This window comes from Thermobia domestica, chromosome 1 (assembly GCF_964235325.1).
Source record: "Thermobia domestica chromosome 1, izTheDome1.hap1.1, whole genome shotgun sequence".
Classification (NCBI taxonomy): domain Eukaryota; kingdom Metazoa; phylum Arthropoda; class Insecta; order Zygentoma; family Lepismatidae; genus Thermobia; species Thermobia domestica.
In genome coordinates, this window is record NC_137454.1 from 85,076,873 (window position 1) to 85,091,104 (window position 14,232).

The 14,232-nt window shown below is 36.9% G+C and overlaps 2 protein-coding genes across 2 annotated transcripts in view; one reads left to right on the top strand and one right to left on the bottom strand.

Annotated features, from left to right (window-relative positions):
* The window catches only part of LOC145686875 (inactive peptidyl-prolyl cis-trans isomerase FKBP6-like), a 45,680-nt gene extending 41,685 nt beyond the window's left edge, over nucleotides 1-3,995 (bottom strand). Inside the window, exons 1-2 of the mRNA XM_081760548.1 lie at nucleotides 3,742-3,995; nucleotides 536-761 (exon numbers count right to left, since the gene is read on the bottom strand). Coding sequence (XP_081616674.1) covers nucleotides 536-761; nucleotides 3,742-3,839 — 324 coding nt within the window. The 5' untranslated portion in view covers nucleotides 3,840-3,995. The remainder of the gene's footprint in view (nucleotides 1-535; nucleotides 762-3,741) is intronic.
* A 490-nt stretch (nucleotides 3,996-4,485) lies between these two features.
* Nucleotides 4,486-14,232, top strand: part of Elp3 (elongator complex protein 3) — a 29,596-nt gene continuing 19,849 nt past the window's right edge. Inside the window, exons 1-3 of the mRNA XM_081760535.1 lie at nucleotides 4,486-4,638; nucleotides 8,885-9,126; nucleotides 11,488-11,691. Of these exons, the coding sequence (XP_081616661.1) occupies nucleotides 4,620-4,638; nucleotides 8,885-9,126; nucleotides 11,488-11,691 (465 nt within the window). The 5' untranslated portion in view covers nucleotides 4,486-4,619. The remainder of the gene's footprint in view (nucleotides 4,639-8,884; nucleotides 9,127-11,487; nucleotides 11,692-14,232) is intronic.

Consider the following 14,232-nt stretch of genomic DNA (forward strand, 5'->3'; position numbering starts at 1 on the left):
AAAAAAGAAAAAAAAATTGTTGCGATCTGGGTAGAAGAGTGAACTCAAAGACGTGTTTCCTGAAAATCTCTTTATACTCTGAATAATCGAAATAAGCTCTTTTATATATAAAAGGACGAACGATACACTAAATGTACCTACAGGCACAAAAAATTGCTGCTACAGACCAATAAGGTACTACCATTCAGAATAGCTCATATTGCTGTAGCCTTTTGTCTTTACAACTCGGAATGCCTCAATTATAAGAAAAAAGTCATATTCGTACGTTTTGAACAGGTCCTTATATGCGCATACTGAATTTATATTTTTTTCTACATCAGTGTACCTAAAATGCTGCTGATTTTACTTATTTTTTTATTATATTATTTTTTAAACCACATCATTTATCGAAATTTTCACAAGGGAAAGGAGGAACAATCCACTGAAGCTCTGATTATCTGGAAGAAAATTATCACAAAACGAATGGAATCAATTAGACTGATTTGTTTTTTCATCCACAAACTAGAATACTTGAAATCTAACAGTAATCACTAACCTTTTTTTTCACGGAGCCGTCAGGTGTTATGTCAGTCATCCGTGCGGCTAATTTTTCGAAGTGAGTTTTCTCTGAGACTACTTCATCTTCATCAGATCCCATATCTAAGCACTCTAAGTTAATATGCTCTAGCATTTCTTCTTGCGTGAAATAGGATCGTTCATAATCATCATCCTGTTCTTCATTCATTATTTCGAATACAGATTCCTTGCTCTGCAACAGATCCCTGTAAAATACATACAAACAGATACTTTATTAATTCCAAAATTTAGAAAATATTTATTGATTCAAGAACAGCGTTATTTTTTGCACGTTTGTAGAAATATTGTAAACATTACTTCAAAATACGACAAAGACACTTTCTTAGTTCGCTTTTTTCTTTTAGTTTCATATTTCTGTGACGCTCAATAGGTCAAGAAACTAAATTTAAGTCAGAAACCGAACACAGACTACACACAGCAAACGAGATCATTTTATTATTACGAAACTTATTCTATTTTTGCGTAGAAGAAAATAAAGAGAGAGGAAATGACATGACTTATGATGCAGCCAATGATCCCAACTAAAATACTGCAGCTAACTTGCCGCGACTGGTCTTATATTCTTTAGTTGAGTTGAGTTTTCGTATTTTGTGTACAGGACCTATATTATAGTAAAGTGTGCTTCGAATCACGACTGAAGCCTGAATTCGGTGTAGGATTGGCCTTACAGTACAGACCATTCCGCACCATACTATCTCGTCTTCAAAGAAAAATGGGTTACAGAACTACACCACTCCAGCTTACATTCTTGCAAACATTTAATTACATTACAGGATTGATATCAGTAATACATTTGGGCATTTGTTTCAGTCAGTAATTTGAAGTACAAATTATTAATAATATTCAGATCTGACTTTCAAGCAGCTGTTATCACATGATATCGACTTCTATTTCCCGCATGAACCATTTAACTAGTTAATACAAAACAATTTTTATATGTAGAATTTATTCAATATCGGTTCAATCAGGTATTGTCAGATGTTTAGGAACTTTATATTTGGCAGGTAGGTAACTCTCATATAGTTGTCAAGAACTACTTTATATCTTAAACACTCACATAACTAACTTATAAGCTAAAGGAACATATATTGGTGTCTATAAGTCATCTCTATCTACTACCTTTTGTATTTGACGGATTGTTATACTACCTTACATTCTGCCTACGATCAAGTCACGTTCTTTAACTATGTATGAATAGAAGTGAAATGAGGTCTCGAAGCTTTACTTTCAGAGCTACTGTTTCCATGATACTACCATTCAGATATTGTGTGTTGATACTACGGGAGGATAATTAAAGCTAATTATCGATAGAAGTAGAAATTACCGAAGTATTCATCTCAACGTAGAATGCCGAATACGAAGAACGGCAACTATCAGAATGGGAAATGAGAGTGTATTATAGAAGTAGGAAAATCGGACTAGTATCGAATGCAGGATGAGTTTGTTAGGATTTCTGGCATGGAAATGCTGGGAGTTTCTAAGGACGAGATTTCGTGATGAGCGTTTCAGGTTCGTGGGGTGATAAAGAAAGTATTTCCGTTTTCAGGTAAAGTGGAAATTGTCTCAGTTGAAGAGTTCAAGTGTATGGCTGTTTTGGGAGCGGACTAAGTGGCGTAGTGGTTAATGAATCGGCACGGTACGCAGAAGATCCTGGTCAAGTACCGGACAAATCATACACATTTTCACCCTCTGTGTATTATTGAATTCGCATTTACAAAGGATTTGGTGTGTAAAAATAAGTTTAAATCGGTGGTTTCCTTCTTTCATTAATTTAATCTTCCGTGAAACTTCAGTTATAAGATAAAAACTTCAGGGAAGATAGTAGAGTGAGAAGGAGAGAACCATTGTGAGCGACTGTTGGGTACAGTATAATAACTTAGAGGATACACACACTCACAGTGAACCATAGTATGAAAATTTGTGGACAGTTACTAAAGCTCAAATGAAAATAAATGCAGTTGGAGAAGTGTGAAGAAGACGTCATCAAAACATTATAGAAAGAGGACTTCGTGTATCGCTTAGTGCAATACATGTTCAGGAAAGAAAAAAAAAATAATCAGGAGAGGATATTGTTCTTAATCTCCTATAAATTGTTCGAGACAAGGAGTGATAATTCTCCCAAAGCGCATTGTTCCACTATCCTCGTCTATGCGTACACCCACGATCGCTGACGCATCTGCTCCCTATGAACACAGTCCCTCGCTCCACTGGAGACCTGACTAGATTAGACGGCATTCCTGCTTTTTGGCGGACAACCTAGTAGAAGTTGGTGTGCGGATTTCGGAAAGTCACTTTTGTGGCATACGTTTGCTGAGAGAACAACAGTCCAGAACGTCTTAGGGAATTATTTAAAGAGATAATTTTAATGGTGACCCTGCGTTTGTACTAAAAATTTGGAAAATTTACAGGAGAAAAGTGGTAAGAAATGGTGATTTGGAGTTCTTATGTGATCTTTAGGTGTAAGCTTGGGAGTAATTTTGTGTTTAATACGAGAAATTATATGTAGCAGTTGGCACGATTTGAAAAATGTGGAAAATTTCGATGCGTCAGGAGCATGGTAATCGTATAGCATGATGAATCCTACCGTTGAATGTGATATTTCTGCGTTAAGCTGTACTGAATCATATAAGCATAATGAAGAGGATCTATTCAATTTTTAATGTTTTAAGTGTTTTTTTGTAGGTTTGAAACTGGAAGAGCACCACTAAAGTTAATCCCATTAAGAAAAAAAGTACTTTTCGAATTTGACGGATTATTCTTAATCTGCACCATCATTTCGGTAACTCTTTACTTTGGGCAAGGCAGTGATTTACTGTCAGTACATATTATTGCCAAGCGAGCGTCAGCGAGTGAAGGCGGGTTAGAGCCCCGCAGGGTACGTTGTTTTATGTCTTTCCTTCTTGGAAACTGTAAATATAATTGCAGGAACCGGTTCAGATTCACTGCTTATTGTCACTGCCTTGCCCAAAGTAAAGACTTGCCCCTATTTTTGTCCCCTTAAAAGCCGACATAATCCATTTTTAATGTTTTAAGTGCTTTTGTGTAGGTTTGAAACTAAATGGGCACCTTCAAAGTTAAGCTCGTGAAACAAGAAATTAAACGAAATAATTGTGCGACATTCTTATTTGGCCCTTTATTGTCCATTTTCACATCGTAAATACTTACGTCAAATTGACGGGTTCCTTCAAGTGTGTAAGTATCGTCTCGGCTTCACATTCTGGTTGAATCAAATCAGATTCAACTGGTTGTTCGGGCTTATTCATATTTACACACTTCTTTCTTGTTTTTATAACGTTATTCTCTGCTGTCTTTGTAACGAATTGCTAAACCAAGCCACAATATCCAAATATACTGTATTAACTCACGTGTACAACACGAGAATGGAGAATCAGGAGGACTACAGACTACTAATTGCAAATTTTTCTTCCTCCTTTTCCTCTGGAAATATACTATAAGATGTACGGGAGATTGCCATAAGGTTGGAAACAGTCTTATGGTTAAATTTACCACTGCCATTCAACATATTTATGATCTTATGACCTCCACTCTTTACCTCTTAAAATGTTTCTATTACCTCTAAAAGAAACGTGCACGAGCTCTAATTTCCTACGAACGTCGCAAACGGCTACGATATGAGCGCCTAGTAGTTTTGAGAAAAGAGCCTCCAAGGACATTATTTTTCTGTGTTGAGGTGTCGCAAACAGAAACGAATGGGGGTTTTGTACATTAAATTTATATGTATCTGTAGAACTTTTTATCAAGAGATTTGCCTTAAAGCAACACAGAAGTTTGCGTAATAGCTTGTGACAATTATCTGCTTGTTGTAACATTGCGTTGCGTTGAGGTTCTAGAATTTTGCGGACTGACATGAAATGAGTCAGAGTACTTTCGTTCTGTGAAGATTTAATGTTAATGTACACTATATATGAAAAAGAAGAAAAAGATAACGAGGTTGTCATGTTCTTTCATAAGCAAGTGTGTGATTGCGTACAGACTGTGTTCGAGATGTTAAATGTGTACATTTAACGTAAAGTTTTAACAAAATGGGAAAAAGTAAAAAAGGTTAGTATATCATAATTTGGACATTGTGATTACACATGGCAAGAAGATGAAAATTGTACCGCAGATTGAGTTTCAATTTATAGTTACGATTATCTGTTTCGAACAGAAATATTGTATTGTATTGTATTGTATTTATTTCGTCCTTTTTTTCATACATTTAGCACTGTATTGCAATGCATATGAAGTGGACTCGTCATTTATATATAAACACAAAAGTAAAAAGAACAATAATGGTTATAGTTAAGGAGCCGTACTTCCCATTTAGGGAAGGACGAGAAACGCCATACTTTCAGGAATTATTCATTGACTATCTAGGATGTTAAAAAGTGGATAATAGACTGAGTTCTTGCCCTTGTACTTAGGGTGTTTAGGTAGTGCAACAGTAAGATGTATCCTCGTGCACGGGAGATGAGAAGTAGCTGTTCTTAACTATTACCCTTTTAGCATAGCATGCACTAAATTAGGAAGGCTCAGTATAAATACAGTAAGTATAGCATATAAACTGGTGTGTATAACATGAACAGACTTGTGCTAGCTGGCCACTAAAAGCCGAATGCTGAATTAGGACAGGACCTGAGCGTTAACGAGGGGTTCGTCAGTAGGGAGCATGCGTGTCAGCGACGGGAGTTATACGCATAAAGGAAGATAGTGGAAGAGCACACTTACAATACTTTCACTGTCACTCAAAATTCATTTCAATATGCTGTGCACTGACAGTACCGGTAATTACTTATATTCAGACTGTCCTTCACAGAAAATGTTTCACATCGTACTTTACCTATAAATTTTCGGCTTAAGTTTAGAGTTGCCCCTCCAGTCTGAAGTTGCCCTTGGACTTTGTAACATACAGAAAACAGTGCTTAAAGTATTAAAAATTGTTATCTTTCACTTAATTTCAGTATTCCGTGTGTTTCACAAAAATTTAAAAGGTTTTCTTCATTATTTTTGCGCATCCGTTACACCTGTTCGCCATATTCGCCATATTTTACAACTACCATGCTACTGAAACCTTCCGCAATGCTTCCGCATTCGGCAAATAGTACTAACTTCCACATATCTTTTCTCGTATTAAACATAACTCTCCTGCCGAACTTACATTCCTAAACATCAAATAAAAACTTCAAATTATCATTTCTTACCTCAATTCTCCTGTAAATTTTCCTGATTTTTATAAAAAGCGGAGGGGTAACTCTAAACTTAACCCAAATTTTCTATTGGTAGAACCGTCTGCTCGATTGAAGCCGCGAAAGGTCTGTGTACGGGTTAATGAGCGTAGTGAAAACACATGGGTTTTCGGGGTGATACGAGTTCTTGTAGCTCTTGTAATTGTCTCACACTAGTTGCGCTACACTTGTAAACAGAAAATATAGCTGTGTAGTCACTTATTATTTAGTTCTGCCACCTGCAGAAATTTTTCTCTTATACACATGTTTTCATGCAGGGAGTTGAATTTTACCTGTAAATTTTGCAGAATATGTGCCCAAAACTTGACCAACACCCATGTGACCTTCACTTCGGTTGGCATTTCATATCTTCCCCAACTTCTTAATTGGCCTATTTTATGTCGAGAACAGAACCCAACCAACCCCTGCTGGGCTTCTAATCCGTTCCTACCACTACTACTACTACCCTACCTTACCCCTACTCCTACTACTTAGATTGGGGGAGATACTAAATAACAGCCGTTACTTCTTTTTTCAGGAATTTCAGTCATTCTACGTTAGAAGTGTTTCTTAAGGGAAAAGTTGCATCATACGACGCAGATCCACTTTAGAAGGGCTTACCCGTGATGAGTATAAATGCAGAGCGGTGGCTTTAAACAGTTTCATATAATCTCAGTGCTGAAAGCGATGTTAAGCTACCGCGAATCAACTATTGGGAGCTAAGGTTTCACATGCTTTCGGCAGAAAGAAAATTATACAAATCTATGGTCTTTTACGTTAAAGCATTTATGTACTTTGAGAATAAAGCTTATCCTCTAAAATCTGGTTCGTATAACCCGATGCTGCAGCGATGCAGAGAAAGATGCATTAAAACCTTCCGATTCTCTTACTTTAGAATATAAATAGACTATGACGAAGAATTATAAGATTTCACATTCCGTGAATACAGTACAATTTGTTATTAATAAATGTAAACTCAGTATTAAGTACAGAGCATTCAAAAAGTCTCTATACACCTGAATTGTCACATATTCAAAGCAACGAAAAAAATATTTTACTCAAAATTTATTATATTTTATGGCATAAAAGCACTATGTACAGGGCGTAGCATATATACACACACATTTTCACAGCAAATGTTGGAAATGTCCCTCATGAGCCTCCAAACATGCTTGCACCACGATTCAGGTGTATAGAGACTTTTTGAACGCTCTGTATATTTTCATAAAACGTGTATATTGCATTATATGTTAATAGTTGTAATGCTCCTTCTTTGCTCAAGGAAATAGGTTTTATTGAAAGAATTTGAACTCTTTCATCCCTTAGGATACGCATTTTAATAAAAATGCAATCACAAAAATATGTAATTCCACCTCTCCCTTCACTCTCCCGCGCCAGTGGGGTTGAATTTGTACTTAAAACTGCACCAGGAGTGCCACTATTCATCTTAGTGACTCTGAAATCTATGAATTGAACATTATTATCGGTCGTTTTCGATTATTTTTATATGTTGCTCCTTTCAATTCCTCCGTCCCTGCTAATGGGGGTTGAATTTAGACTTAAACAGCGTCGGAAGTATCTTTATCTCAGCGACCATCCGAAAACTATGAATTGGGCATTAATGCCTGTTGTTTTCGGTTATTTTTTACATGTCACTCCTCACCCCACATGTTGAAAATTATCGGTATAGCATCACAAGATCTTGGGAAGCTTAAAGTTGACAATCATGCCGAGTACCGGTATCATGTTAATTGCTTCAGTAGTTATTCCGTGATCTCACATTTGCTTTTGCTGGAACAGATATATCAGTTTCTATCAGCATAAAGAAATCTTAACATGCAGGTAAATTATAATTAAATCTGGGACCACATGCATCTCAGATGCGATCCATTGCTTAAACCAGTTCGGAACAAAACCTGTGAGAACAGCAAGTGGTGTAAGTTATTCAGGAAACGAAGGAGTGCTACACTGATTAAGAATGTTGTGCTTGCTTTTTTATGCCGTCCTGTAAAATATGCACAAAGTGAAGCACAGCTATTCCTTTCTATTTCATGGTGTTGGCGCTACGATTTTTTATGATAAATAGCTGTGTATTAAAACATGAAACAAATGCAATTCAGGAAGTGACTATGTTAAATTTGGGGCCTTTGAGGGTATTAGTAGTAGTATTTTGTTCAAGTTTGACTGACCATTTACAAACAAAATAACCTAATAACACGTCTGATTTTCCATATTATTCATACTTCCGTTCCAGGGGCAGCCGGTCTCGGTTCTACTTGTGTTCGCTTTTCATAAACCGAGTACTACTCAAGGATGTCTGGCTGAAGAATCAGTTGTGTTTGTACTCAGAATTTCTTTCTCACAACTGAATTCAGATGTGCTTACTCGATTCCCTACGCGTGCACTGGAATCGATTCCGAATTCATTTGAATAGCAATCACTTTCACCTGCTTGGCCACTGGAGTTCAGTTAGCCTCCTGCTTGTGTGTTGCAAGCGTCGGAGTGCAGAGTAGTGGGATTGCATATAGACATTCTAAGAGAGGATACATAATTTTAAAAATACGTGGGTTTACAATGTAGAAGACAGCTTTCTCGTTCGTGCTAGGTGCTTTAACAAATGAAATATAATGTATATTTAACATTATAATTCCAAATACTTAATAACAAAATTAAAATTACTTAAGTGGGACAAAAAATGTCTGCCACTAATGCAATGTTGCATTGAAAGAGTAAAGTGAAGAGGGGGTGTTATATATGGAGAAAACCGATTCCGAGCCGAGTACAGAGTTGATTTCCTTGCTGTGGAATCGAGTATGGACTTGATTCTTCCCATCTTTATTCTGATACTAGTCTCTCTCTCTCTCTCTCTTTTTTTTTTTTTTTTTTTTTTTCAAATCCCCCTAGTTCTTCCCTTCTCTGTAATAAACTGAAACCGCTTACAAAATAGTTTTATCGGTATTTGTGTGACTGTTATAGTAAAGAAATTTCTGGTTTGTAATTTATTTTTCTTTGCTTGCTTTGGGATTCCTCTTTCCAAGGTGTAAATTACGAACGTCTTAAGCTTCATTTCTTTATTCTTTTAGGGGGAAATTTGAGTCGCGATGAGCTGATGGTAATAACGATAGCAGAAATTATCCAGGAATTGATTCGTGCTCAGCGTGAAGGAAAAGATGTGAATTTAAATCGGATGAAAACACGGATAGCTTCAAAGTACGGATTGGAGACATCGCCTCGATTAGTAGATATTATTGCAGCTGTTCCAGCAGATTATAAGAAGATACTTTTACCAAAGTTGAAGGCAAAACCTGTGAGAACAGCAAGTGGTGTAAGTTGTTTGATTAATTATTAATATCGTTGGTATTGTTTAATGTCTTTTTGTAAAGAGAAACCTCAAATTCAGATCGATTAAAACTGGAATATCATGTCTGTGATTTTTTTTAAAGTTATTTGAAAGTTAAGTTTATAATAAAAGAGAAATGAAATATTGGTGTCCCTTCTTTATTAGGTAGTGCCTTTTTGTGGCCAATGTTTAATTAGTACTTTTTGTGAATGAAATTTTGAGTTCGATCCCCCGTGGGAGTACAGATCCTAAGATCGGATTTCTCTTTAGGAAAGTGATCATCTCTCACATAGCAGTGTTCAAGGAAATCGCTAATCGCAGTCTTTCTAAATAGGATCAAGCACCATCTACTGATGCTTCTAATGTGTGTTCTATACACTCGATAAGGAAATAAATTCTTCAAAGTTTGCTAATTCTCTCGTTGTAATACTAAACAAATAATTTTCCAACTGTAAACTATATATATATATATATATATATATATATATATATATATATATATATATATATATATATATATATGTGTGTGTGTGTGTGTGTGTGTGTGTGTGTGTATGTTTGTATGTGCATGTATTGTAATATCCTACACGTGGTCTATATTGCTTGCTGTCTTACTTTAACTACTAAAAGCAAGTAGACAACAGAACCAGCACCATCATCAAGTCATGTAACACAAGAGAAACCCTAGCGCCACCCTGTCTAGAAGAGGTTATAAACACGCTGTGTAAAACCTTCATCGCCACTAATTTCGGCTGGTCAGTCCCTCTCTTAGCTTGTCTGGAGCTCTGAAATTTCTTGCTCACTTAGCTTGCCTGAAGCTCTGTGAAAACTCTGCTTCCCTGGAGCATTGGGAAATCTTAATCGCAGCCACTTAGCTTGTCTGGAGTTCTGCAGGACTTGAACTTTTTTTTTTTTTTTTTTTTTCTGGACTACTGAGAATTCTTAACCATAACGACTTAGTTTGCCTAGAGCTCTGTGACATCCTTCCCTTAGCTGCCTGGGCCTTGAAACACTTATTTTTACCCAGACAAACTACATTAAAAAACATTGTACTGGCCCTCGAACTACAATTAAAGTAATTTTGTGTGTTTTATTTGTACATAACAAAACTATTATAATAAAAGATTGTGGGAGAAAGCCCAACTCCCATGTACTAAATTCCTTTACCTACTAACTTAGCAAGGTAATTTTATAGTATTTAAATAAAGAGAAGAAAGACACTTTTTAACTCTCATCTACCGGGTTAGGTGAGATTAGTTCAACTTGGGAAGAGTAAAGTAAAATAATAAAACAGTTATCTCAGTTTCGTTACTGGGGAACACACATGTGAGTATTCATCTGTTCAAGAGCATTTTCTGCATCTGACGAAGTCTGTTCCTTCTGTTCAATATGCTGTCATGATTCATATGATGTTCAAGCTTTGAGGGTAGACTTTTATTAACTATTCACAGAACTCTTTCATTTCTTCTGCAAACTACAGTATTTTATTTTATTTTTTTTTATTATTTTTTATTTATTTATTTATTTTTCTAACATGGTAGTTGTTCCCGAGTTTGTACAGAGATTTGGATGGGAAATGATGTATCTATAATCAGTAGTCACTAAAGCTCCTTATTGAATTCAAGAATTCTCGTGCTTTTTAGAGCCGCAGTCCTGATGTTTATTTTGGAATATTTACGTATTTATTTATGTACTTATTTTCATTTCGTGCTCAGTGATAAATTTAAAGTTAGGACTGTTTACACTGGAACAAAACTCATGGACTTTTTTTTTTTTTTTTTTTTTTTAATAGAAAACGGTAAGAAAATAGATATATACGTATATATTGTGTAAATACATTTTAAAATATGGCTAGTCCTAAAATATATTTATGGCTTACGTTATCAAATCACGAGTAGCCAAATATTAAATCTTACTCCTTTCCGGAAACCAGAAGAAATGTAATAAATTGCAACGGAAGCAAGCTTCAATAAACATTATTCGATTTTCATTTAACACGTGTGGTGTACTTTCTTTGAAGCTTCCCGATAGAGTCTATTGATGGGGTTAAACTTGACGAAGGATAAAGGAAAAATCAAACACAATTTAAGAAGATACTTTAGAATAACATTTGTCAAGATTGTCATGTCATTCGTTTGAGGCTTAGGAACAACATCTATTGTTTGGAACTGAAATCGGTGGGGAACAAAGAGGTGAATTTTTCCTACCGAAGAGAAGCATGTCTTAAATTCGCTTCTACGTTGTACAGCATCATTAGTTTATTTTTCCAATTTGTGGTAATGATTGATTGATGTTAAGCAATGTAATGGTTCTGATGTTATTTCTTCGTTTTTTGTTAAAATTTAGATTGCAGTGGTTGCTGTAATGTGCAAGCCTCATCGCTGTCCTCATATCAATATGACTGGCAATATATGTGTATATTGCCCTGGTGGACCTGATTCAGACTTCGAATATTCAACGCAGTCCTACACAGGTTATGAACCAACGTCAATGAGAGCTATTCGAGCTAGGTACAATCCGTATCTCCAGACGAGACATAGAGTGGATCAGGTATGTAATTATTTGTATGTCAGGTTTATAAATTATAATGATGACTCCTCTTTGCCGTAACAACAAAGGATTTTAGTTATAAAGTTACGCCAATGCTTGAATGGTTGAATGCGTGTGGGGTATGCATTAAAGATTTCCCCTGAACTACTTACAGTTGACTCCAATAAACGAAATTTGATATAGCATTAGTCCTTCTGTACATATGAGCCTCCAATGGCTGCACACTTTTCCCACAACTTCATGCACTTGTGAAGACCTTGCTTGTAGAAGTCCGCAGATTGTTCCAAAAATGAAATGAAATCTTAAAGCTTACGTCCCACGCTTATTCCGGCGAGGCTAAAGGAGACAGTTATGAGAAATGAATGAAGAGTGGGAGGAAACGCAAGAACCCCGAGAAAACCCACACACGTTGTTTGTCCACCACAAAGTTCGTTGGCGAGAGCTGGGATCGAACCAAGGACCTCATGAACGCTCTACCACAGCCCCCGAAGATTGGTCCGGAAGTCATGATTTGACATCAGGAATCAACGCTTCATCGTCTTTGAAATACTTTCCCTTCAAAAATGACTTCATGGTTAGGAAAATGAAAGTCAGATATTGTAAGGTCAGGAGAGTACGGAGGATGGAGAAGGATTTCATACACGCAAGCTCGTGCTTATGTCTGGGCAACATGCGAGTGGTGAACTGGTACGTTATCTTAAAGGATATGGACCCTTTGATCAGTATTCCACGCCTCTTGGTTTTGATTTAAACCCATAATTTCTGCAGCAGCAAAGCATAGTATGTCCCTGTAATTGTTGTATCCTTCTCCAAGAAATCCATCACTACTTCATGCTAGTCCGAAAAAATTGTCAGCATGACCTTGCTCGCTGAGGATTGGTGAGCAAGTACATTTCAATTGCTTTGAATGGACCTTAATCTCTGGATCATAGTGATAAACCCACGTATGATCAAAACATTCCTTGGAGCAAGTTACTCGTTCTTGCTTGTGGAAAGGTGTCAGCAACGGAAGAACCCATCAAAGAGACAGCTTATGCACGTGCAAATGTTCATGGATATTTTCTTCTACAGACTCATTATTTTTCTCGACATTTTCAGCTAGTTGGCGAACGATTATGCGGCAATCCGCAAAAATGGCATCTTCTACTTGCCTAATAGCGTCTTAATCAATGGCGGACTGTGGTCTCTGAAGTGGGAGCCGTTTCTACGGAAATATAACCACACTTGAACTGAGAATGCCAGTGCTTCACAGCATCATATGATGAGGCGTCCTCTCTATAAGTCTCTTTCATCTCCTCAAATGTTTTCTTTGATGTGCACCCTCTTAAATACAGAAACTTGATCACCGCTCGGGATTTAATTGAATCCATCTTTATACTCTCCTTCAGTTCGGTGCCAGTAACACAGAAAATATTAGGAGTTAAAAGTTGAAATTTTCTTCGTAATCTATAGACATTTACCAATAGACATGTAGAAGTTTCCTCAGTATTCTACATTAAATTCAACTCGATAAGGGGGAGAGGGTTCAGTGGTAGAGCGTTCACCTCTGGTACATGGGGTCCCGAGTTCAAACCCTGCTCCCGCCAAGTGAATTTCGTGGTGGACAAACACCGTGTGCGTGGGTTTCCTCGGGGATTCCCGTTTCCTCCCACTTTCTTCATTCCACCATTTTGTTCATTTCTCATAATCACCGTCTCCTTTAGCCTAGCCGGCATTACCGTGGGACGTAAAACTCAAAAATTTCATTTCATTTTTCAACTCGATAAGGGAAAATCTTTCATGAACGTCCCACGTATATCTTTAAAAAACTTTCCGCATGGTTTTAAAGCCTCTAGTATATCATAATCCCAAATTCATGGAACAGAGGGAAACTACGATGAAAGATAAACACATGTATTCTCTACAATGAGTTAAAAACTGTGATTTTTTTTTTTTCACGTATGTATTCAAATCCACATCACGATACAACTAATTACCAAGAAATTCCCGGTATAAAATTTTATATAACGTCAATCTCAAGATTATTACTTAAGTAAATGTTAGGATATGTGGTTTCAGCACAAGAGACGCGGATATTATTCTTGGTGAAAGCTTGTGTGGTTCTGATTCCACGTTAAACTGTAGGTTTACGTCTCGTATGTGTAAGATAGTTCAGTTTATATCGCACCGAATTAGAAACGCCCTGCCACTGGGGATGACGTTAAAACAACGTGTCTGCTGTTGCGAGCAGTAGTAGTACTGCTACTACTGCATGTCGGAAATTGTAGGTGGAATGAGTGTTGTCAAATGGCACCTAAATTAAAGCCTCACTGGGAAGGGAATGTCGTATCCCTTATCCATGCTGTCTTTCTTCAACATATGGATAGTGAAGCAGTGTCAGAAGAAGAGGAGTTCACACTCAGAGTGATCATCGTGAAAGCTATTGTGGCCCGTTACACAAACCAGGAGCTCGTGGCGAAACAGTCACCTATGAAAAGCACCAGGAAGAGGGCTCCAAGGAAAGTGACACCCGCAGTGCAGAAGTAATTCGCCGATCGACTG